Source organism: Syngnathus scovelli, chromosome 14, assembly GCF_024217435.2.
Source record: "Syngnathus scovelli strain Florida chromosome 14, RoL_Ssco_1.2, whole genome shotgun sequence".
In the NCBI taxonomy this organism is placed as follows: Eukaryota; Metazoa; Chordata; class Actinopteri; order Syngnathiformes; family Syngnathidae; genus Syngnathus; species Syngnathus scovelli.
The window spans coordinates 3,931,323-3,954,003 of NC_090860.1; the positions used below are offsets into that span (position 1 = coordinate 3,931,323).

The window sequence follows — 22,681 nt, forward strand, 5'->3', positions numbered from 1 at the left end:
TCTCCACATTCCTATTAATACGCAAAGCCGATCAATATAACACCGCTGCTTTAGTACTACTTGGACCCATTGCTTATGTGTCTAGAAAGTTAATCATGTCATAAATGCATGATGCCCTGCTGCGAGGTTCGCGTGAAGTTTTAGAACGCGACTATGTCAAGTTGGTTCCGATGAGCCAGTTAACATGGGCGGGTATACACAAAGCATCAGATCAACGCGTACCTTCGCCGGGTAATTTAGTTTTGGCTATATTAAAAATTATCTATTGTGTTTACTGTGTACCACGATAGCACAGCGGTTAAGGGGCTGCTCAGTACGCTGTACTTCACTTCTTTGCGTCATGGGTTCTACTCCCGTTTATGATTTTATATATACATTTTAGTGTTTGCTATGTGTTGCAGCCAGTCGGAAATGCAAACGAGACGTTTCGTTCAGCGTTTTTATTGAGAATTTGAACAGTTTTGCAGTCAGGCAAGTTCCAAGTCGCTTGTGACGAATCTCCAGTCGCGAAACACAAAATCGCTTTACCATAACAGTCGTAACTCGAGACAGGGAGCAAGATAACATGGGAGCAACTTGACATGTAACACCGGTGTGACATAACCCGGAAGTGTGCTTCAACTTTGTCATTTCCTGCTTTTCCAAACTACATCCATACACTTTGTTGAGCTAAGTGGAATGGCTGGCAGGAGCGGTTGTGCGACCCCGGTGGTCCGCACGATTCTACAGCAATGTTTGCAAGCGAGGCTGCAGGTGAAGCCGCAGGACGAGCAACAACCGGCTCAATGGGTTCAGGTCAGTACAACATGCGCAGTCCACGCACACGAAATCATTGCTAAAGTGGCCTCGTTTTGTTTCATCAAATGGAAAAGTGAAAGCAGCTGACGGAACGGTGAATATATTTATAGTTCTAAATCAGAAACGCCCAGGTCCTCGAGAGCCCCTCTGCTATCTGTTTTGGATGTTTCTCTGCTCCAACACACGCGACTCAAACGATGGGTGGCAAGGATGCCAGGAGCCTAAGGATCCTGGTCATTCGTCTAAAACAGCCTGGAGAGGGGCTGTGTCAAGGACCTGTGTCTCGAGCGGTCGAGACCGGAGTGTGAAATACAGGCATTTGCACAGCCAAACACTTGCTATTTGTCTTTTTATAAACAATATGTTGCTGTGAGCTATCAGGCTCTGGGTTATCAACCACATGCATCCAAATGTATTTGCTGGCCGCCATTTGGACGGCTGCAACATGGCTCTCTTTTAAGTTGAGCAATGCAAACCCAAGAGGACCGTACGTAGCCTTCAATGCGCAAGGGTGAACCTGACGCAAGGCAGTTAACCCGGAGCGGACTCGGAAATGAGCCATGTCACGCACTCTGGTGTCAGACGGCACTGTGATGTCTGTGTCCTTGCAGATTGAAAGAGGCATGGTGGTCTACGTTTGTTTTTTGAAAGGCGCAACAGAAGACATCCTTCCCAAGATGGGTGAGTCGCCTCCGAACCTTGCGATGGGCCGCCACCTCCGCGCCTTGCGTTCGCCCTCTGCTCACCTTACTAAAAGTACAACGCAATTCTTCGGAAAGGATGCGCATCAAACGCCATCTGCCGCCATTTCATTCGACACTCAAAAATACGTGACGTCTTGGCCAGCTCCCGCTTTGAGCCTGATTGGCCGTACAAGTCGAGCGACAAGTACGGTCACGTGAACTCGCTGGCCCTCCAGAGAGTTCCGGTCTCTCGGCCCCGTTGTGCAACTGTACCAAAATCCACCACACATCAACTCTGTCAGCAGACAGCAATCCCAATTTAAATTAAACTGGGGAGTCCGCATTGGGATCTGAGACATTAATTTTCCCACGCAATGTCTTCTTGCTGATGTAGTTTCCACGCTGCTCAACGTGCGCGTCTGCGAGTCGCCATCAGGGAAGATGGTTTCGCTGGCAGAGCTCCCGGGTAGCCTCCTGCTGGTCCCTCAGGCCACGCTGGGCGGCAAAGCCAAAGGCAGGACAGTGCAGTACCACGACAACATACCCAAGGAGGACGGACTGCGGCTCTACTCCTGCTTGGAGGCTCTGTGCAGCCAGGAGGTGACGGCGCCTGGCCTGAGCGTGCAGCACGGAACGTACGGGAATAGACAGGTTCTGCACATCCAGACCGATGGACCTCACGCGCACCTGCTGGAATTCTGAGAAAGGCTCTTCATCCGTCTTGAGTTGGCTCCTCTTTTTGTCCCAAGATTAAAATCTGAAAGTAAATCAGACGCTTGTCACACTTTCCTTGACCGTAACGGTGCATCACCCACCAGGCCCAGGAGAGCCCGTACCGGATGACGGCGTCTGACGCCACCATTGATGAACGGAGGGGTGCAGTCCGTTCTTTTCTTTCAGAGGTCTTTTCTTCAGTTTGTGCCACGTGGTATATGTGGTTTGCTCGATGTTCCTGACTCTGCGCATTGCGGCAACTTGATTTGTTGACCAGGTCAATACTTATTGGCTAGGAGCAGGCGGGATTGGGAGAGGGGGCTTGGGAGGATTAGTTTTGATTTTAGGTAGGAAGACAGATATGTCTGACAAATGATGGACAATGGATTTTCAGCGAGGCGTTGCTTTTAAATTCATTGATTGACATACGCTGGCGCAAAATTAAAAAATCTGATGGTGACTTGACTAAATTTTCCAGAATTTATCAAGCGTTAACATTCTGTATGAATTTTGTCCTTCAGAATAATCACCTCGTGCAGACGAAAAAAAATTTCAAATAATTTCATGTCTTTGCTTTGTGACAACACAATGTACAAATTCCATTCAAAAGCCTGTTTCAGCTAGCCAAAATCCTTTGAAGATGTAATGTTGTTGCGTCAAACTTAGTTTAATTAAAACGGTCCCTCATAAGAACAGTGTATTCACAAAAGAAAAAAGGCAGTCAACATTTATCCTGATTAATCGTTTTTCGATGATTTATCTAAAAATGTCCACTTGTTAATCACACCTTGGTGACTTCCTTTGAGCCCCGTGTCGAGCTCATGTCCGCTTCGTCGGTCTTGTCTAACACACAGTCAGTCATGTGGTCCTGTTTGGTCTTACCTTGTCTTGGTCTTGCCGGGCCTTCCTTGTCCTTTCTTGACCCATCTTGTTTTGTCCAGTCCTATCTTGTCTAAGCCCGAATATGGTGTAGTCCATTCCCATTTCATCTTAATTGTTCCTTTCCTGTCTTGTTTGGGGGCAAGTCTTTTCTTGACTGGTCTGGCATTGCCCAGTCCTACACCTTGCCTTGCCTTATCCTGTCAGGCTTTGTCCATCCCTATTTCATCTTAGTGTCTTGTCTTGCGCTGTCCAATCCATTTTTGTCTTCACACATCCTTCGTTGTGCTGTCCTGTCTTGCTTTGGCTAACAATAACGCTGTGTGGTCTAGCAAGCCTGTCTTATTATTCATCTTGTGCTGCCCTTTTGTCGTTTTCTTGTATTGTCCTGTCCAGTCCAGTCTTGCTTTGTCTCATCCTGTTCAGTCAGGTTTAGTCTTGTACTTCCTGTATCCATCGTGGCTCAAGGTCTGTTTGTCTTTGGGCGAGCTCAGGTTCAGGTCATTAACACTCAACCACATAGTTCTTGTAAGCGCTTCACAAGGTTGTCCAAGTTCCAGGCTTCCATCAGTCTCCCTCCCAGACACAGTTACACTCTCTGAGCGGGTTACGGCGGCGCATGGCGGTCACCACTGTGATCCGGTTGGCTGACAGCTGCACCAGCTGGTCGATGAGCTCCTGGACGCAGGGGCTCGGCCACGGGTGCCCGTTCAGGTAGTCCCTCAGAATGAAGGAGCGCTCCACCAAGAGCTCCAGACGCTCCAGGTGCCGAAGACGTTGCAGGCTGAGGAGGTCCTTCTCGGGCTCGCGGCGAAAGAACCTGCAAAAGGCAGCATTATTCCTGTACTAGAACCACATTGAGCAGTCCTACCTTGTATGATTCTATCATTTCGTAGCCTGTCTTGTGGATATACTTGTTTTGTGTTGCCTCAATTTATCCTATCCTAAGCTTCTGTCTCCAGACCTGTCTTGTCTTGTATGATCTTCTCTTGCATAGTACCGTATGTTCCGGACTATAAGTCACATTTTTTCCCCCCATAGTTTGGCCGGGGGTGCGACTTATAATCAGGAGCGGCTTGTATGTGAAATTATTAACACATTATTACTTGATCATGAACACATTACAGTAATCCCTCGTTTATCGCAGATAATTGGTTCCAAGACCACCCGCAATAGGTGAAAATCTACAATGTAGAGAAACTATATTTTTACACTAAAATATAAGACTGACGCGGCCCCCCACGAGTGCATTCGCACAAGACTTTTATAATTTTATTTTTTAAACACTTTATTGTATTTTTAATCATTTGAACATTTAAACACAACTCCGCTTTGCTCTTGCGGTGCTGACCGGCTGACGAAACCCGGCAGCCCAGCGCAAGAGCATCCACACATTGCTCAGAGGCATGCCCTGCGCTTAGTGCTAATTGCCGCCCGCTGTCCCAAATCCTGGACAGCAGTGCTTTTTTCCTACGTGTACGGTGCTGCTGATATGTTGAGGTAGACGGAGTAAATAAAGTGCGGGAGACTGAGATAAAGTGTAGTTAGAACTGCTAAGCCAATCAGCTGCAAGGACACAGATCAACAAGTTCCCATTGGCCATTATATCTTATGGGCAGACAAAGCCCTGCGCTTCAAGTGAAAAGCCGCGACCATCGGGGAGTCGCTGATGTGAAGGTGCACTTGCCTGCCTTGTCTTGTTGCCTGGCTTGTGTGCTTCATTGCTTATTACGCTCTGAATGTGTGTGTGGCAGAAAAAAAAAAATCTGCGATGCACCGAATCTAGCCGCAATATTTGTTTAAAAAAAAAAAAATTGCGATAGAGCGAGGCTGCGATAGGTGAACCGCGAAGTAGCAAGGGATTACTCTACTTACTTACTAGTAGTTTATCACGTCACATGTTATTTTCACTTTAAACTGCATGAGGGCGCTCTAGGCCTGTGGAATAATTGGAACTGCAACAGACAATGAGTCTGCATCCATCCACTGACTTCCGGAGTCAGCGGAGTTGTTTATGACACAAAGGACACAGATTGACACAGGACAAAGATTTCGATGGATTTAATGATTTGGAGTGACAAGGATGGTTCGATAAACACATTTGTTATAGTTATGTGCTATATACCGTATTGGCCCGAATATAAGACTGTGTTTTTTGCATTAAAATAAGACTGAAAAAATGGGGGTCGTCTAACATTCGGGGTCTAGACATTATACCCATTCACAACGCTAGATGGGGCCAGATATCTTTAAAGGGAATGCTGAACTTAACTCCCCAGGCCAAAGCAAACCCCTGTCACGAAGAATAAAAATAGCTGTAGCACATAGAAGAAAAATACAAAATAGCGGTAAGAAAGAAAAGAGAAGAAAATAAGAGAAGAGATAACAGAAAATGGAGAAACGTAGCGACAATCGGGAGAAAAGTGGGTCGAAGATCGGCCAGGTTAGTTGAGGAGAAGTTGTGATGCAAACTTCAAGATGATGGTGATAAATGAGGCAGAGTCTTCAAACAATTGCAAAGCGGCTGTGAAATATGGTGTCACAGTGTAATGTACGGAGATAGAGAGCTCAAAAAATTGCCTAAATAATGCTCACAATCAGAGCAAAGCTTTCCGTGGTCCTCAGAGCGGCCGCTTTCAAGAGTTCGACAGGAGGGTGTGCGCGTACATGGACAGTGAACTGAGCACAGCGAGGCAGAAGATGTTTGTGAGGAGTAATGTTCTGACATGACATATCTCAGCTACTCTCAAGTTTAAACCAGTTTGCATTATTTTATTGCAATGTTTTTCCCTTATTCACATTTGTTTCAAGAATTACAGTTAGACTTCACTTTGATGGTTAATGCAGTTATTGCAATTTTGTTGTTTTGTCATAGTAGATTGGTTTGATGATGATGATGGAATCTCCCGTCGATCTGACGGATGAGTAGAATAGCAGTTATTTCTGCAAGTCTTACCAGCACAAAAATTGATTTAGGTGTCAAGCGACCATGCCGTCCCCTTGCCACCCTCTCGCCTACAGAGGGTCGTTTGCCCAGCAGGTGCAGGTACTGCCACATGCAGGGCGGCCCAAGAAGGTGCAGCTTTACAGCATCCCCAATCCAACCCTTAAATGCTGAGTGTCAAGCAGGGAGGCATTGGGTTCCATTTTGTTTATAGTCTTTCGGTATGACTTGGCCGGGGATCGAACCCACGACCTCCCAGTCTCAGGGCAGACACTCATACCACAAGGCCCACTGAGCTGGTTTAGTAGATTGGTTTATTTACATTTAAAAAAACCAGAAGCCATTCATTTAATTGCACTTTAGTTCACATATTAACATGTTCAGATATTAAGATGAAATAGACAGTTTTTGCATGATTTGAATGAGGCAAAATAACATGCTTTTTCTCTCGAATATATTGTTATAATCATTTGTTTCAGATGTACTGTCATTATTTGCTGTATATAAATTAAAATTGGTGTTCAAAAAGTATTTTTTCCAAACTTGAGTCTTGAAAAAGAGGGGGTCGTCTTATAATCAGGGTTGTCTTATATTCTGGCCAATACGGTAGTTTATATATAGTTATATAGGCCTGTGGAATAATTGGAATCGCAAGTGACGATGAGTCTGACGTCAGCACCGCATGTATTTCTGGAGTCAGCAGCGGCGTTTTGTATAAGTGACACGGAGGACGAAGATTTCAATGGATTTAATGATTTGGAGTGACACGGATGGTTCAATATATTTGTTATTTATGTTGTAGTTATTTGATATATATAGGTTATATATAGTTATATAGGCCTGTGAAATAATTGGAACCCCAACTGACGATGAGTCTGACGTCAGAGCCACATGTACTTCCAGAGTCAGCAGCAGTGTTGTTTATAAGTGACACAGAGGCAGAGATTTCAATAGATTTAATGATTTAGAGTGACATGGATGGTTTGATAAACTTATTTATGTTATAGTTATTTGAATAAATGTTAATATGTTACGTCAGGCACGTTCTCAGTTCCTTGTTCGTGTTTATGTAACGTTAGCACACCATATTTTAGCCTGTTGTTGCCTACTCATGTCTGTTCTTGGTGTTGTATTTTGTAAGATAAAGTTCCCCCAAAAATGCAACTTGTACTCCAGTGCGACTTGTTTTTTTCCTCCTTTATCATGCATTTTATGGCTGGTGCAACTTGTACTCCAGAGTGACTTGTAATCCGGAAAAATACGGTACTAGTCGTGCCTTACCTAGCCCTGCCCAGTGTTGTCACACCTTCTGTCTTCTGTTTTTCTGTTTTGTCCTGCTATGCCTCAGCTTATCCTGTCCCGTCTTACGTTCTCCTGTTGACTTCACCCGTCTGCCTTGTTTTACAGTCCTGTCCACGTCCATTGCCTTCCCTTGTCCCATCTCTTACTTTATCGTTACTACGTTTTCTTGTCCTGTTAAGCGTGTATCAGTGTATTATCTCTTATCATGTCCCGAAGCTGTGTGTATGAGGCTGTGTCGAGATTTCCTTTCTTGTTTTGTCCTGCGTGGATTGTCGCGGCTTGTTCATACGGTGTTTTCCTGCCTTCCCCCCCGTCCCTGTGATGTGCTGGCCGTCAATGCGGCCAAGATCCACTCACCGTATGCGCAGCGTCCGCAGTTGAGGGAACAACATGGGGATGCGCCGGCACAGGCTTCCGCTGGAGCGGTTCTGCTCGATGTCCAGGTGCTCCAGGGCCAAAACTTTGGGCGCAATGGAGTCCAAATCCTTCAGAGTGATGGCCACACGCAGTGTTAGCCGTGTGACGCTGGCCGGGATGGTGTTGGTGTACAGCGACAGGGAGTTCCCGCCTGCCAACAGTTATATAGTCATGGCAATGTTCTTTCATCCGACATATTTTATTGTGCTTCTGTGGCGGTACTCTGGCTGAGTTTTAGCCAATCAGTGTTGATGGCTTTTTACTAGGGGTGATCTGTTTATCTGCAATGTGAGTCATGTCACAATTTGTGGCTGGTGATTCGGTTTCAGGACAATGTATGGATTGCTCTTATGCCGTTTTTCAAAGACAGAATCTTTTTTTAATTTGCCATTATCTGAGGTGCCACTCACCCACTATGCTGAGGGTCTCCAAGTGCTTGAGGGGCGCCAGCCAGGACGCCAGGCGACAGTCCAGTCCATCACGGATGTAGCGGTAATGCACGGTGAGCGAGCGAAGGGAGGTCAGACTCCTAAGCGCATTGTAGGGCAAGATGGTCTCGGGGTAGTCCACCAGTTCCAGACTGCTCAGGGCTGGACCCCCGCCCGGGAAGCCTGAACCGGACGGACACGCAGACGCTTTTCAATCACGACCGCCACTCATCAACATTTGTGCAATCCACAACCGTCGTTACGAAAACAAATGAGCGTTGAGGCCTACAAGGGCCGACTCGCTCCGTGAGCTTTTCCACGTGTTCAAACATTCCAACTGCTCTGCGAAATACACACTAAAACTCTGCCTCAATCAATTGTATGACGTCAACGACGATCCTCGCGTGTTGCGCGATTGCGAGGCGGCTGATCGACTTAATGGAGGGGGGTGGGGGGCGAGTAAACAGCAGGTTGGAATAGATCACATCGTCACGCGTCGATTTTGATTTTAATGCTTCTCATTTTAGGTTGGCTTTTCCACCTGCCCGAGGGACTGATGATTTAATTAAATCAGCTTAGTTGAGCTAACTCGGGTGCATTTACATCGTATAACGCTGATCCAAGTGCATTGCACCTTTTAAATAAAGAATCAACCAATGATTCTTCGTAAAAAAAAAAAAAAGAAATTGAGTATTACTGATAAATTCTAATACATGAACTAACTTATTTTTGTTACAATGTACCACTAGTTGAATGTGGCTCAAATTTAACATTCCTTACACAACTTGCATTTATAGCTGTCCTAAACATTGCTTGTAAAAAAAATTAAGATTTGTACATCAACAACTACCCATATCAACAACTTTCACTGGACACAAGGCCATGCTATAGACTTTATAGCATAACCTTCAAGGTCATGACCTTCAAGGACCTTCAGGTCACGTGGTGGTATAGTATAGAGTTATGTGTAGTGAATATAGACAGCATGACCTTGTATAGAGTTACGTATGTGTAGTGAATAATGAGACCAAAGTTCCCTGTGTACGAATGACGCAAACGGTTAGAGAGCACTTAAAGGTTAAAGCAGTTGGCAATCATTGGCTCCGGTTGAAATCGTAGTTTGCGGCACACCCGCCTCACCACTCTTAACACAACTGCCAACACACAATAGGTCCTCTTGAATTCAGTCCGGTTTTACACATTTCAGATGCTTGGAGCGAGATTTCTTTTTTCTAATATGGAATGAGGCCAACTGCCTGCATTTTTCGCTTTCCCGATTCGACGGCCGTCCGGTCGCTCCACCTACCCGGGCGCCACGGGTCCGGTGGACTCAGGTAGTCGTCGGGCAGGGGCTCCTGGGGCTCGCCCCTCATGCCCCACGAGAGGTGCGTGAGCTTGGGCAGGCCGGTCATCATGTGGTGGAAGTTGTCCCGGGGCACAGGGCGCACCCGGTCCAGCCCGCAGCCCTCCCCCTGCTGGTGGAAGAGCAGGTAGCGCAGGTTGCTGAGGCCGGCCAAGGCGTGGACGAAGTCGGCGGCGGAGCGCAGGCGAACGTTGCACACGCTCAGGTGGGTGAGCTGGGCGCTCAGGTGCGCGCTGAGGGCGGGGCCCAGCATGGGCTCGGACCAGGCGGCGTCTCGCACGGCCAGCTCTCGCACGTCAGAGAACTGCAGCAGGTGGTCCAGGTACTTTTGCTTGTAGACGCGGCCGCCGTTGACGAAGGCGACGGCGCTGAGCGACGGCAGGAACTTTACCAGGCGCCGCCACTCCTTGCGGCGCAGGTGGCGCACAGCCACGCGGGTCAGCTTGCGCCGGCGTAGCGTGTCCCAGAAGCCGAAAGTGTAGCGGCGCAGGTCGGATAACACCACCGTTTGGCCTCGCCAGAGGTAAGGGTGGTCGGCCAGCAGGCGCAGGGCTCGGCACGAGCAGCGCACAGCCTGCATGTCGGTGGGGCCCAGGAAGCTCAGCACCGATACCCACAGCTCCGGTGGCAGAGGCGGGAGGACAGACATCACAGGCAGCGGGCGGGCAGGGAGACTGGCGGGCTGGCGGGCAGGTAGACTGGCGGGCAGGGAGACTGGCGGGCGCGGCGGGCAGGGAGACTGGCGGGCGGGCGGGCGGGCAGGGAGACTGGCGGGCGGGCAGGGAGGGAGACTGGCGGGCGGGCAGGGAGACTGAAGGGCGGGCGGGCAGGCAGGGAGACTGGCGGGCGGTCAAGCGGCTACAAACCCAGGCGCGATGGCGACATTTGTCAGATTACGCCCCACGGAGGGAGGGAGGAGGCCTCGGCGGGTGCTGTCGTCGGCTAGCGCCACTCAAACGTCATCGCCGTCGTTGTCCAGTTTTAATTTTAGCTGTCGGACTTTGTGCTTTAAACCAACGTAGCGTTGGATTTTGTCTTCATTTTCTCCCAGCGAGTGGATGACATGCGTCACTTCTGGTCACGAATGGGTTGTCAGCCAATCGCGGAGCAGCTTTACGACTTCTTCGATGGGAAAAGTGGCGGAAAACATAATGAATGACCGCTTTAGCGCCCCATAAATTCAGAATTTCTCAGGGGTTAACAGACAACGAGGCAAACACGCTTATTACAGAAATATATCATGAAGAGTACTTTAAGAATATTTGATTTCGTTTTCCAGCATAGCAAATTTAGGTTTCTGATTAATGAATTGACATGTGTGGTGTATAGGAAATGGCATAGCTTATTACTGGCAAAATGACGTTCCTTAACATCCCTCTGTCTGCCCTGTGATTGTCTGGCAACCAGTTAAGGGTGTACTCCCTCCTGCCCGATGACAGCTAGTATAAACTCCAGTACGGCCGCGACCCACATAGGGACAGGCAGTACGGACGGACGGATTATTAATGAAATTGCTAAATGCAGCATGATCACACGTACACGTCCCGCTTACAGTTTATGTCACACCCAAAAGTTCACGTAATTCCGTACAAAATGACAGATTGGCAGGATGATGAATGGTGGAGTGGATGTATGCAAAAGATCGCTTGTGCGAGAATGGAGGAAAAATGTTTACAGGAAGTATACTTGGAGATAAAACCAGCAGAGGTGCCAGAGGGAGCGGCAGGAGATGAACAGCCAATGGGTGATCGCCATGGCCGAAAGACTGGAAGGAGGTGGATGGAAAAACAACAGCCCCCACCAATTCAATCGCCCCCACGCACACACCGAATCGCCCCTCACCGCACCAACCCTCCATGGAATCAGCCCCCACCATCAGCACCCACTCCCATGGAATCAGCTCTTATCGAAATTGCCCCCACAGGATGAAATGAACCATCACTCATCAAACTCGCCCCCCCCGGCATGTGCAACTGAATATAAGCTGACCAAGGAACTTTGAACGCTGCTTTTTCCGAATTTGGACTTTCTGCTTTTGAGCATTGTCGCACGAAAATCCCAGCGTTCTGTATTGTATTTTTCCCGAAAACAGAGCCTTCTTAACGAGAATTGTGATTGAACTCAACCAACCTGTGTAAGACTAATTTTTGTTTCGGTGTCTTATTCTTGTCCTAAAAACTGAAGAAATAAAACAAGCACACAGTGAGTGAATTGGATAACAGGTGTTTGGCTATGGCTCTTGCGTGAGGCGCGGCTTGCGCGCTTCCCAAATTGTGGATTAAATCCAACAAGAGAAATACAAATATTACTTATACAATATAAATAATACTCATCAGCAAACCAAAACAGACAGCCTGACTGAAACTTTCTTTCTCATAAGCAAGAAGGCAAGAATGCAACTTGGTATTTCATCATAAAAATGTTTAGAAAAGTTCAAGGCACCATAAACCTAGAACCACTCAGGAAGTGTCATCAAAAACGATTTCATTTTCTGATTTTTTTTTTTCTTTCAGTATTACTGCAGCCTCAGCATACAGGTAATAATCCAAATGCCCAGCTCAGTCCAATTGATTGGTTTTCAAAATGAATTTCAATGTCAGTTTTTCTTTTCCATTACTGATTCAGTTACATGAAATATGATTGATGTTTAATAATTGTGTTGATATTGTGAAATTATGAATAATAATACACAAAGCCTACCATCACGTTTGTAATAGCAAATTACAACAACCAAATTGTGCTTTTTTTTTTAGTAAACAAGGGCAGTAGGAGAAAAAAAAATAGACACTGTCGCCATCTCTGCACGCGCTCCAAATTCCACATCGGGACCCACAAGCACACTGCTTTAAATTTTTGAACGCTTGAGTTGCGCATATTTACACTGTGTCCGACACGCTTTCTGTCACACATGCACTTGGGTTTCGTTTGTCGGCTGAGGAGCTCTGGAAAAAAAAAAAAAAAAAAATCACTAAACAGGAGCTTTTCATTTGCCGGCCAACCGGATGTCTGGTCTCAGGGGTGACCCGGCCTCACTGTCTGCAGGGAGCAGGTCGGCTTCTTTGAAAAGCCCAAATTGTCGGCCGGGAGGATGTTTGTGTGTCTGGACGCGCCCTGACCCTTTTTTGATGTGGGGCCGCCGGTCGAAGGCACGAAACCACAAGCTTTTAGCGAGGAGCGGTCGATGCTGACGCGCGCACACTTTTTTCTCCTCTGGCGAGTTTTTCTACTGCGCCGGCGAGAAGGTGAGGATCATCCAGCCGATGACAAAGTAGAAGAGGACAACGGGGTAGACGGCCAGGCCCTTGCGGTTGGGTGGCTGGCTGCCGACCAGGAAAGCAGCGGAGGCGAAGGCGGACCAGCCGAAGGACGCCACCACCGCAGCCAGGCGCACGGCGAAGCTGACAGCGCCCACGCTGCCCAACAGGACCAGGCGGCACACCGCCATGGCCACCGTCAGCGGCAGAATGCAGTAGCCCAGCACGCACAGACTCTGGAAGAAGGAGATGGTGCCGCCCAGAAGCTTGGAGTTGAGTGTGATGACGATGGAGCCCAACCACACAATGACAAACACCTGCAGAGCAAACGCACGCTGTCAAGCCTCCGTGCCCGTTCGGAGCTTGGTGCCCGCAGAGCTAACGACCTACTGAAATTCACTTGCAGAACAATTTGGCCGAATTTCCAGACAACTAACTTTTTGTTAAGAACATTATCGCAATGCGTATTTGGCCATACGTGCAATTGTTTTAAATTGGAACATGCCTACGTCTTCTACTACAGTGTAAATCGTCCTCATCTTTTTTGCCCATTTGAAATGATATGCTGGACTGCAATCATGTTCTAATTTGGAGCCAGTTCTATTTTGGTGAGAATTGAGTTGAGTCGCTGCCTTTCGGGCTGGCCTACCTCAGCGAACTGCGGCCCTCCCTGGTCGCCGGTCCGGGCCGCCGCGCCGCCCTGGAGGAGTAGCGCCAGGGTGACGCAGAGCAGCAGCGGGCCCCACAGGTCCCAGTCCCGTAGCAGATCCGAACTCTGCTTGGGGTACAGGACGTGCACAAACTTATTAGCCACGGCGCGCAGGTCCCTCAGGATGGTCTCCTTCACGGGCTCGTCCAGCGTCGACAGCTCGTCGTCGTTCGGCTGCGTCGAGTCCACCGGCACAGAGATGTCGCCCTCCACAGGGGTGTCCTCCGGGACTGAGACCGACGCCAGGCCGGCGAATGGTCGGCTGATGTCCGCCATTTTGCTGGGGGGCAGAAGAGCGACTCGATTCGCTTTTTTGTCGGGTTCAATTGCGCAGAACGTCGAGAAACGTCGAACGCAATGAATTGACTTATTCCACTCTCTTCGTTCGTCACCACGTCAGCTGAAGATTGTGTACTTCCGCGTACCGCTGTAGCGACTGCCGTAGCTTCTTCTTCTTTTGCTGTTTGATTTGATCGGCGCTTAGCAACCAACGTTAACGCGCAATACCCCCACTTAGCGGAGTGCACTGACAACCAACCATCCATCCATCATCTGTATTGCTTGTCCCGCGGGGTTCGCGGGCGTGCTGGAGCCGTCATCGGGCAGTAGGCAGGGGACACCCCGAACTGGCTGCATGGCACACGGAGACATACGTTCACTGATTTAACTTGTTAATTGTTTCAACCTCCACGTCAGCCGGAGATTGTTTACTTCCGCATTCCGCTTCGCAATCAGCCTGCACACGCAACACTGCTTCCAACCGGACTGGAGAAGCGGCAACCGCTGCTGTTACGTGCGCGATAAAAAACGAACACGAAAATTATCACAAATGTAAAGCTCAAATCACACACAAACATAATTCACAATAGCTGGCTTTTTGGAGCGCCTCGAACGTTTCGGTAAAACGTTAAAATGGATGTGAAATTGAAGATTCAGACCATTTTTTTCTTTTGGTGAGAGTCGGTACAATGGTTTTGGCTCGAATTTCAACAATAGGCTTGTTCAATAGGCTTACTCTTTGTTACTCTTAGTAACTGTGATGTTAAATATGGCTTTTTTCATAATGGTAAATTTAACTTTTTTATTAACAATATTGTTTTATTGGCCAAACAATACCACAAACGGCACTTCTTTGAAACAAAAACATTCTTCATTGGAAGAATCATCTGAAATCCTACAACATTTCGTTAAAATGTATTAACATCAAGAATGCTGTAAAGCTGACTTCATTTATTGAGAGGCTTTTGCTGTAAGATGTTCGCTCTGGCTGTATACTCTTTGGATATTGTGGTATATTTTTATTCTGGTATCATACAATGTATATCTCATTAGTAAGCCTAAGTGTGACCGGATCATGTTCGAGTCAGGTTTGTGCGGGATTGTTTGGGGCTTGGTCCAGGAACGTAGACTCATTGGCACCAGACACATCTGGTTTCCATTAGCAACTGACAATATATACACCGTGTAGAGTTGGGGAGGCTGACTGGGGGATCATAGGTCAGCCAACAGCCCCGTGTGCGCGCACCCAAGTCAAGGGAAGCGCGGGGGTATAAGTTTTAGGGCGAGAGTAGACAAAGGGACTTGACATTTTGGCTAGAGCGCAAGACACTTCTCTCTGACATCAGTTGAATAAAATCTTTCCCTAATCAGCCGTGTGTGACTGAAGTTTTCCTTCCCCAAGCCAGCCACTTTTTCACTGTTTGCTTGGAAGACCAGCTGACCACCGAAGAGAATTCACCACAATTTAATTTATGGAGTTGCCCTGTAATGTGTGCGTGTTTTTTTCCTGGTATCGTGTATGCTTTATTTTGTTTTTTTCTGCCTGTAGTTGTTGATATGTGCAAAGGATCTTATTATACGTAATGTGTTTGTGTTTGAATAAATGTTTGAATTAAAAAAAAAAAAACACCTTGGGGTTTGATATTCACAAATGGATCAAACAAAAGATCTAATCGTTTCCAGATTCTATCTTGAGAGACGATTTAAGTTTTGGTATGATCTTACAAAACAACAATGATGAACTCTGTTGTAATATAATCCTATGCTAAGCAAAATTCTTTATCCATAGAATAGAGTACTGATATCGTTCCCCAAATGTATTGTCTTCATGATTGAATTTAAAATGTATGTGAAATCTCTAAAATTTATGAAAGGTGTTAAAGCACAAAAATTGTATGATATTTTGAAAACCTTCCCTACTGAAGTGAATAGTTAACTTTAATCTACCCCCCTCCTCGTGAAACCAATGTCAGTCACTTGTTTGTATTTATTTTATTGATATGTTTATTTTATTTTTATACTTTGTGATGATTTGCAATATAATGTCAAATTGATGTTCTCTTGGAAATCTCTTGACAGTGTAAAGTTTACACTGTTTAAATCAGAAGTTCAAAGTCCGGCCCACGGGCCAAATCCGGCCCCCGTTCAGATTTCATACGGCCTGCAGCTACGGTCTTATAATGTATTATTTATGGCCCACCTGCACTATCAAACTGAATTAAGAAAATATCATGAAACTTTAAACTGTAATTCCTCCTATTACCAAAAGGTGGCAGCACCACCCTTCTCCGCTCATTTCTGCCATGGCGACTGCAAAGAAAACGAGGAAAGTTGACATTGAGGGCCGACGCTTTCAAATAGAATTTCAATAGAATGGGAATTACAATAGTTCTTAACTGAAAATCAAGGCAATTTTGTTTGTCTAATTTGTAAAGAGACAGTTGCCTTGTTTAAAGGCCCAGAGACACCGGTATATGTATAAATCGGTTTTAGTTAGCTTATGGGCTTATAAATATAAATTGACGATCAAAACAACGAAAAGGAACCTGTTGCTCTGAAAAATATAATTTAAATTTGTCGCGCAGACGAGTTTGACTGCACCAAGCCGCCAGCCGGAAGTGACGTCTCATGACGTCTCAAGTTGTACGCGTTTAGCTTTAGTGAATGTAAACAAAAAGAGAAGAGGGGCCAGCGCCGAGACGTCGGGCCAGGCTTGCGGCCAACCCAGCTCGCCCAGCCGTGCCTTCCATTCTCCTGGCGTACGTTCGTTCGCGGGACGACAAGATGGGTTGCGTTCGCCTGATTGGATCCACGAACCGGACAGTGCGTGCCTGCTGTGTGCTCGTGTTCACAGTGGCCTGGTTGACTGTCATCTTTCCGGACTCTGATGTGCATCGGGAGCGGCTAGCGTGCTATCACTCTTATTGTTCATTGATGTTGACTTCTTGTTTTATTTTTCCTGTGTTGTTTACTTGTATGTGTGTTGTGAACTCTGTCTTGTCACCCTGTGATAGTGAGAAACGTAATTTCGATCTGTCGAAGCGTCACGGGAGGGGCACAATTCAGAAAACCTGCTCAGCTCGTCGAAAAAATGCGATTTAAGCAATAAAATTAAAATTGCGCATAAAACCTAAACCAAACGCTGCAGATGTTCATTTCTTCATGCGCAGTGGTCAACTCGGCACTCTAAAGCCCCCTTTGAACTTTTTACTATGCCAACCTACCCAGAGTGACGGGAGGGGCACAAATCAGAAAACATGCTCAGCTCGTCGAGAAAATGTGATTTAAGCAATAAAATTAAAAATGCTTATAAAACCTAAACCAAACGTTGCAGGTGGTCATTTATTCATGTGCCGAGATCAACTCGGCACTCTAAAGCCCCCAAGAGCACTTTTTACTATGCCAACCTAACCAGAGTGACGGGAGGGGCACGATTCAGAAAACGTGCTCAGCTCAGCCCAGGTGAACTGCTAGATTCATCATATTCTGCGTCAAAAGAGGTTTCTAAATCGGTTAAAATGATGCTAATATTGCCGCTAGAAACGGAGCTGTCGCTATCATCTGCCATGTTGTTTGGGTTTGTTGAGATCCGGATGTACAACTTGTGACGTCACAGTAATGGCGCCATCAGTGTGGCTGCGTGCGGAACCCGATCGAAACTGGCATTTAATTTTAGCTTTATTCTTAGTAATCGGTGTCCATTTTTAATTTCCAATGCGGCAAATGTGTTCTCTTTATACATTCTATCAAATTCCGTTCTAATTGAAAAAAAAAAAAAGGGATGTCTCTAGGCCTTTAAGGATTTCAACCTAAAGATACACTATCACAGGGGTCCCCAACCCCTGGTACACACTGTTATAAAACAAATTTCCTTGTCCCAATTGTCTTTATTTTTTTTAAAACAGGGGTCCCCAACCTCCGGTCTGCGGACCGATACCGGGCCGTGGGTCACTTGGTACAGGGCCGCCAAGCCGCACAGAAAAAAAAAAATATATATATATATACATATATATATATATATATATATATATATATATATATATATATATATATATATATATATATATATATATATATATATATATATATATATATATATATATATATATATATATATATATATATATATATATATATATATATATATATATATATATATATATATGGCGGCTTGGTGGCGCACTGGGTAGCACGTCCGCCTCACAGTTAGGAGGGTGCGGGTTCGATTCCACCTCCAGCCCTCCCTGTGTGGAGTTTGCGGGCCCGCGTGGGTTATATATATATATTGAAGGAATGATGTCGAAATACAAAAAGTCCTGCCTAGCTACAAAAACAGATATGCTCAAACCTCATTGAATAAAGTACATAAGCAGACAAGTATATTAACATATTAAATAAATAAAAGAAACATTTTAAGCATATAATTATTCCTACACACCAAATCAAGACATAACTAGACATTTTTGATAAATGGTAATGAGAATGGCGGCTTGGTGGGTGGCGCACTGGGTAGCACGTCCGCCTCACAGTTAGGAGGGTGCGGGTTCGATTCCACCTCTGGCCCTCCCTGTGTGGAGTTTGAATATTCTCCCCGGGCCTGCGTGGGTTTTCTCCGGGCACTCCGGTTTCCTCCCACATCCCAAAAACATGCTTGGTAGGCCGATTGAGCACTCCAAATTGTCCCTAGGTGTGAGTGCGAGTGCGGATGGTTGTTTGTCTCTGTGTGTCCTGCGATTGGCTGGCAACCGGTTCAGGGTGTCCCCCGCCGACTGCCCGTTGACGCTTGGGATAGGCTCCAGCACGCCCGCGACCCCCGTGGGGACTAAGCGGTTCAGAAAATGGATGGATGGATGGTAATGAGAAAGGTTTTTATAACTTTATGTTCTGATCTATATTTCTGAGCACTTTGAAATAAAATGACTTTTGATATATTGCCTAAATAGCTTTAATGACCCTTAAGGAACTGTGTAATGCATGCCTGATGTTTTTTCTCTAAATCATGGACACGGCCAGAGTCGTCTTGACCGTTCAGTACTTGATTGTATCTTATGTTTTGACTAATGCTAGACGCCAGTTTTTGATTACTACTGAACGCTCTGCACAGAGGGAAATATTTTGGCCTAACAAAGAAAAGATACGGTTGGAAACATGATTAAACTAAGAATATAATGACGTAAGTAAAGACATGAAGTATCAAAAGCACAATCTTTACATAGTCAGGTAACAGCAATAGATTAATGATGTCACAGCCAAAAGCTAACATAATTTCGTACAAGATGACAAAATTGAAAGAATGAGGTACGACAGTGTATGTCCAAGATTGGAGAAGAATGTTCACAGGAAGATCACGTGGAGATAAAACCAGCAGGTGCCAGAAGGAGCCACCCAAAGACTCGGCCAAAGATGATCGCCAAGGCCGAAAGACGGGAGGGAAGACAACAGCCCCCACCCGAGAACTCGGCCAAAGATGATCGCCAAGGCCGAAAGACGGGATGGAAGACAACAGCACCCACACACACCAACAGCCCCCACCTACACACCGAATCGCCCATAACCAGCACCACTCCCATGGAAGCAGACTCTCCTTCGAACTTGCCCCACCCCGAAGACTCGTCACCCATCAAACTCGGCCCACACTGGCATGTGCAGCTGATATAAGCTAACCAAAGAACCTTGAACGTTGCCTTTTCTGAATGGAGACTTTCCGCTCTTGAAGGGCCCAGCGCTGTATTGTACTTTCCTGAAAACAGCTTTTTGAACAAGAATTGTGATTGAACTCAACCAACCTGTGTAAGTCTAATTTGTGCTTCAGTGTCTTAGCATTTTCCTAAATCTGAAGAAATCAAACGAGCAAATTGAGTGAGTAAATTGGATAACAGGTGATTGGCAATGGCTTTTGCCGTGAGGCGCAGATAACGCGCTCCCTAAATTATATATATAAACTACAAAACTTTTTCCTCACCCCCCGTGGGTGGTCTCTTTTTCCCTTCAAGCTCGGGTCCTCTACCAGAGGCCTGGGAGCTTGAGGGTTCTACGCAGTATCTTTGCTGTTCCTAGTACTGCACTTTTCTGGACTGAGATGTCAGATGTTTTTCCTGGGATCTGTTTCAGCCACTCCTCCAGTTTGGGGGTTACTGCCCCTAGTGCTCCAATGACCACAGGTACCACTGAAGTCTTCACTCTCCAGGCCTTCTCCAGCTCTTCTCTGAGCCCTTGATATTTCTCAAGTTTCTCATGTTCCTTTTTCCTAATGTTACCATCATTTGGGATGGCTATGTCAACCACAACGGCTTTCCTCTGCTCTTTGTCCACCACCACAATGTCCAGTTGGTTCGCCATTACCATTCTGTCTGTCTGGATCTGGAAGTCCCAGAGGATCTTGGCTTGGTCATTCTCTACCACCTTTGGAGGTGTTTCCCACTTATATCTTGGGACTTCCAGTCCATACTCTGCACAGATGTTCCTGTACACTATTCTAGCTACTTGGTTATGGCGCTCCATGTATGCTTTACCTGACAGCATCTTACACCCTGCAGTTATGTGCTGGATTGTCTCAGGACCTTCTTTGCACAATCTACACCTGGGGTCTTGTCTGGTGTGGTAGATTTGGGCCTCTATTGCTCTGGTGCTCAAGGCCTGTTCTTGTGCAGCCAGGATCAGTGCCTCTGTGCTGTCCTTCAGACCAGCTCTTTCTAGCCATTGGTAGGATTTCTGGATATCAGCCACTTCAGCTATGTTTCGGTGGTACATCCCATGTAGGGGCTTGTCCTCCCATGATGGTCCCTCCAGCACCTCATCTTCCTTTGATGCCCATTGTCTGAGACATTCACTGAACACGTGATCCGTTGGGGCCTTATCCCTGATGTACTTATGGATCTTGGATGTTTCATCTTGGATAGTGGCTCTCACGCTCGCTAGTCCTCGGCCTCCTTCTTTACGGCTAGTGTACAGTCTCAGGGTGCTGGACTTGGGATGGAACCCTCCATGCATGGTTAGGAGCTTCCGTGTCTTGATATCTGTGGTCTGTATATCTTCCTTTGGCCACCGTATTATTCCTGCAGGGTATCTGATTACTGGTAGGGCGTAGCTGTTAATGGCTAGGGACTTGTTCTTGCCGTTGAGCTGACTTCTTAGGACTTGCCTTACTCGATGGAGGTATTTGGCTGTGGCTGCTTTCCTTGTTTCCTCGTCAAGGTTGCCATTTGCCTGTGGAATTCCAAGGTATTTGTAGCTGTCCTCAATGTCTGCTATTGTTCCTTCTGGGAGTGAGACCCCCTCTGTGTGGATTACCTTTCCTCTTTTAGGTACCATGCGGCCACATTTCTCAAGTCCGAATGACATTCCGATGTCAGAGCTGTAGATCCTGGTAGTGTGGATCAGGGAGTCAATGTCCCGCTCGTTCTTAGCGTACAGCTTTATGTCATCCATGTAGAGGAGGTGGCTGATGGTGGCCCCATTCCTGAGTTGGTATCCATAGCCCGTCTTGTTGATTATTTGGCTGAGGGGGTTCAGTCCTATACAGAACAGCATTGGGGACAGAGCGTCTCCTTGGTATATACCACATTTGATGGTCACGTGGCTTGCCATTGGCTTCAAGTGTGGTTTTCCCCTGTTTCATCGAGTTGGCGATGAAGGTTCTCAGAGTCCCATTGATGTTGTACAGCCTCAAGCATTCAGTGATCCAAGTATGTGGGATTGAGTCATATGCTTTCTTGTAATCAATCCAGGCAGTGCTCAGGTTGGTACGTCTGGTTCTGCAGTCTTGGGTGACTGTTCTATCCACCAGGAGTTGATGTTTTGCTCCTCTGGTATTTTTACCAATCCCTTTCTGAGCAGTGCTCACGTATTGATCCATGTGCCCGCTGATCTTATCTGATATTATGCCCGACATCAGCTTCCATGTTGTGGAGAGGCAGGTGATTGGCCGGTAGTTGGATGGGACTGTACCCTTTGAAGGATCCTTCTGGATCAGGATCGTACGCCCTTGGGTTAGCCATTCAGGGTGAGTCCCATCCCTTAGCAGCTGGTTAATTTGTGCTGCCAGGCGCTCATGGAGAGTTGTAAGTTTCTTGAGCCAGTAGCTGTGGATCATGTCAGGGCCTGGTGCTGTCCAGTTTTTCATTCCTGAAAAATGGTTACTGGGTTCTGTTCAGGGAGCTTGCTGTGGTCCTTTCTCAGAGCCACCAGCCACTGTGCATCCTTCTTATGTGATGCCTCCCGCTCCCATATATCCTTCCAGTACTGTTCAGTTTCCAGCCTTGGTGGGTCTGCTCTGCTATTATTCCCCTGCCACTGAGCGTACACTTTCGCTGGTTGTGTTGTGAACAATCTGTTTATTCGTCTGGCTTCATTCTCTCTTGTGTACCTCTTTAGGCGGCTGGCCAAGGCTTGGAGTCTTTGTTTGGCAGTTTCGAGTGCTTCAGGTATGGGCATCTGGCTGTATTTCTTGGGAACTTGCTTTTTCATTGCACCTTTCTGGGCCTCTGTTATTTGGCTCACTTCTCTCCGTGCTATCTTGATTTTGGCCTCCACCCTTCTCTTCCATGGTGGGCACTGTTGTGGTCGCATATGGTCATTCTTCTTGTAGCCAAGCATTTCTAGGATCACTGCTGCTGAGGTGTATATCAGCTCATTAGTTTCAGTGATGGTAGCCGTAGGAATTGTTGTCAGTGCTGCATTCACATCTTATAGGAGACTTACTGAGGGTACTTCACTTAGCCTCTGCAGTGTGCATCTAGGTTCCCGAGCATTCATTCTCACCGTGATCTTGTTCTTCAGGTCAGTTGCAGCTTGATTGTGCTTATTTGGGTTTCGTACCCAACCCCTGGACTTGTACATGGATTTAACTCGTCTCTGACCTGGTGCTCTGGTTGACCTTCGCTATGGCATTTGTGATGTATCTCATCAATCT

The 22,681-nt window shown here is 46.6% G+C and overlaps 3 protein-coding genes across 4 annotated transcripts; 1 reads left to right on the forward strand and 2 right to left on the reverse strand.

Moving 5' to 3' along the window:
- The first annotated feature begins 210 nt into the window (after window positions 1-210).
- Window positions 211-2,252, forward strand: dtd2 (D-aminoacyl-tRNA deacylase 2). The gene is made up of 3 exons (XM_049739914.2): window positions 211-795; window positions 1,410-1,479; window positions 1,876-2,252. The coding sequence occupies exons 1-3, from the start codon at window positions 679-681 to the stop codon at window positions 2,181-2,183; spliced, it is 495 nt and encodes a 164-aa protein (XP_049595871.1). The 5' UTR covers window positions 211-678; the 3' UTR covers window positions 2,184-2,252.
- im:7136021 (uncharacterized) lies at window positions 630-11,584 on the reverse strand. Of its 2 annotated transcripts, XR_007485679.2 has the most exons (5): window positions 9,472-11,584; window positions 8,148-8,348; window positions 7,678-7,888; window positions 3,078-3,894; window positions 630-2,238 (listed from the first exon to the last, which is right to left on the reverse strand). XR_007485679.2 is itself a non-coding variant. In XM_049739912.2 (4 exons), exons 1-4 carry the CDS (start codon window positions 10,175-10,177, stop codon window positions 3,642-3,644), a joined length of 1,371 nt encoding a protein of 456 aa, XP_049595869.1. In that variant the 5' UTR covers window positions 10,178-11,584; the 3' UTR covers window positions 2,742-3,641. The 2 variants fall into 2 exon arrangements, 1 of the variants encoding a protein (XP_049595869.1); XM_049739912.2 differs by lacking the exon at window positions 630-2,238 and having other exon boundaries at window positions 2,742-3,894.
- Window positions 11,585-11,735: 151 nt separating this feature from the next.
- Window positions 11,736-14,199, reverse strand: yipf6 (Yip1 domain family, member 6). Its single transcript, XM_049739913.2, has 2 exons — window positions 13,432-14,199; window positions 11,736-13,099 (listed from the first exon to the last, which is right to left on the reverse strand). Exons 1-2 carry the CDS (start codon window positions 13,765-13,767, stop codon window positions 12,752-12,754), a joined length of 684 nt encoding a protein of 227 aa, XP_049595870.1. The 5' UTR covers window positions 13,768-14,199; the 3' UTR covers window positions 11,736-12,751.
- Between the last annotated feature and the right edge of the window lie 8,482 nt (window positions 14,200-22,681).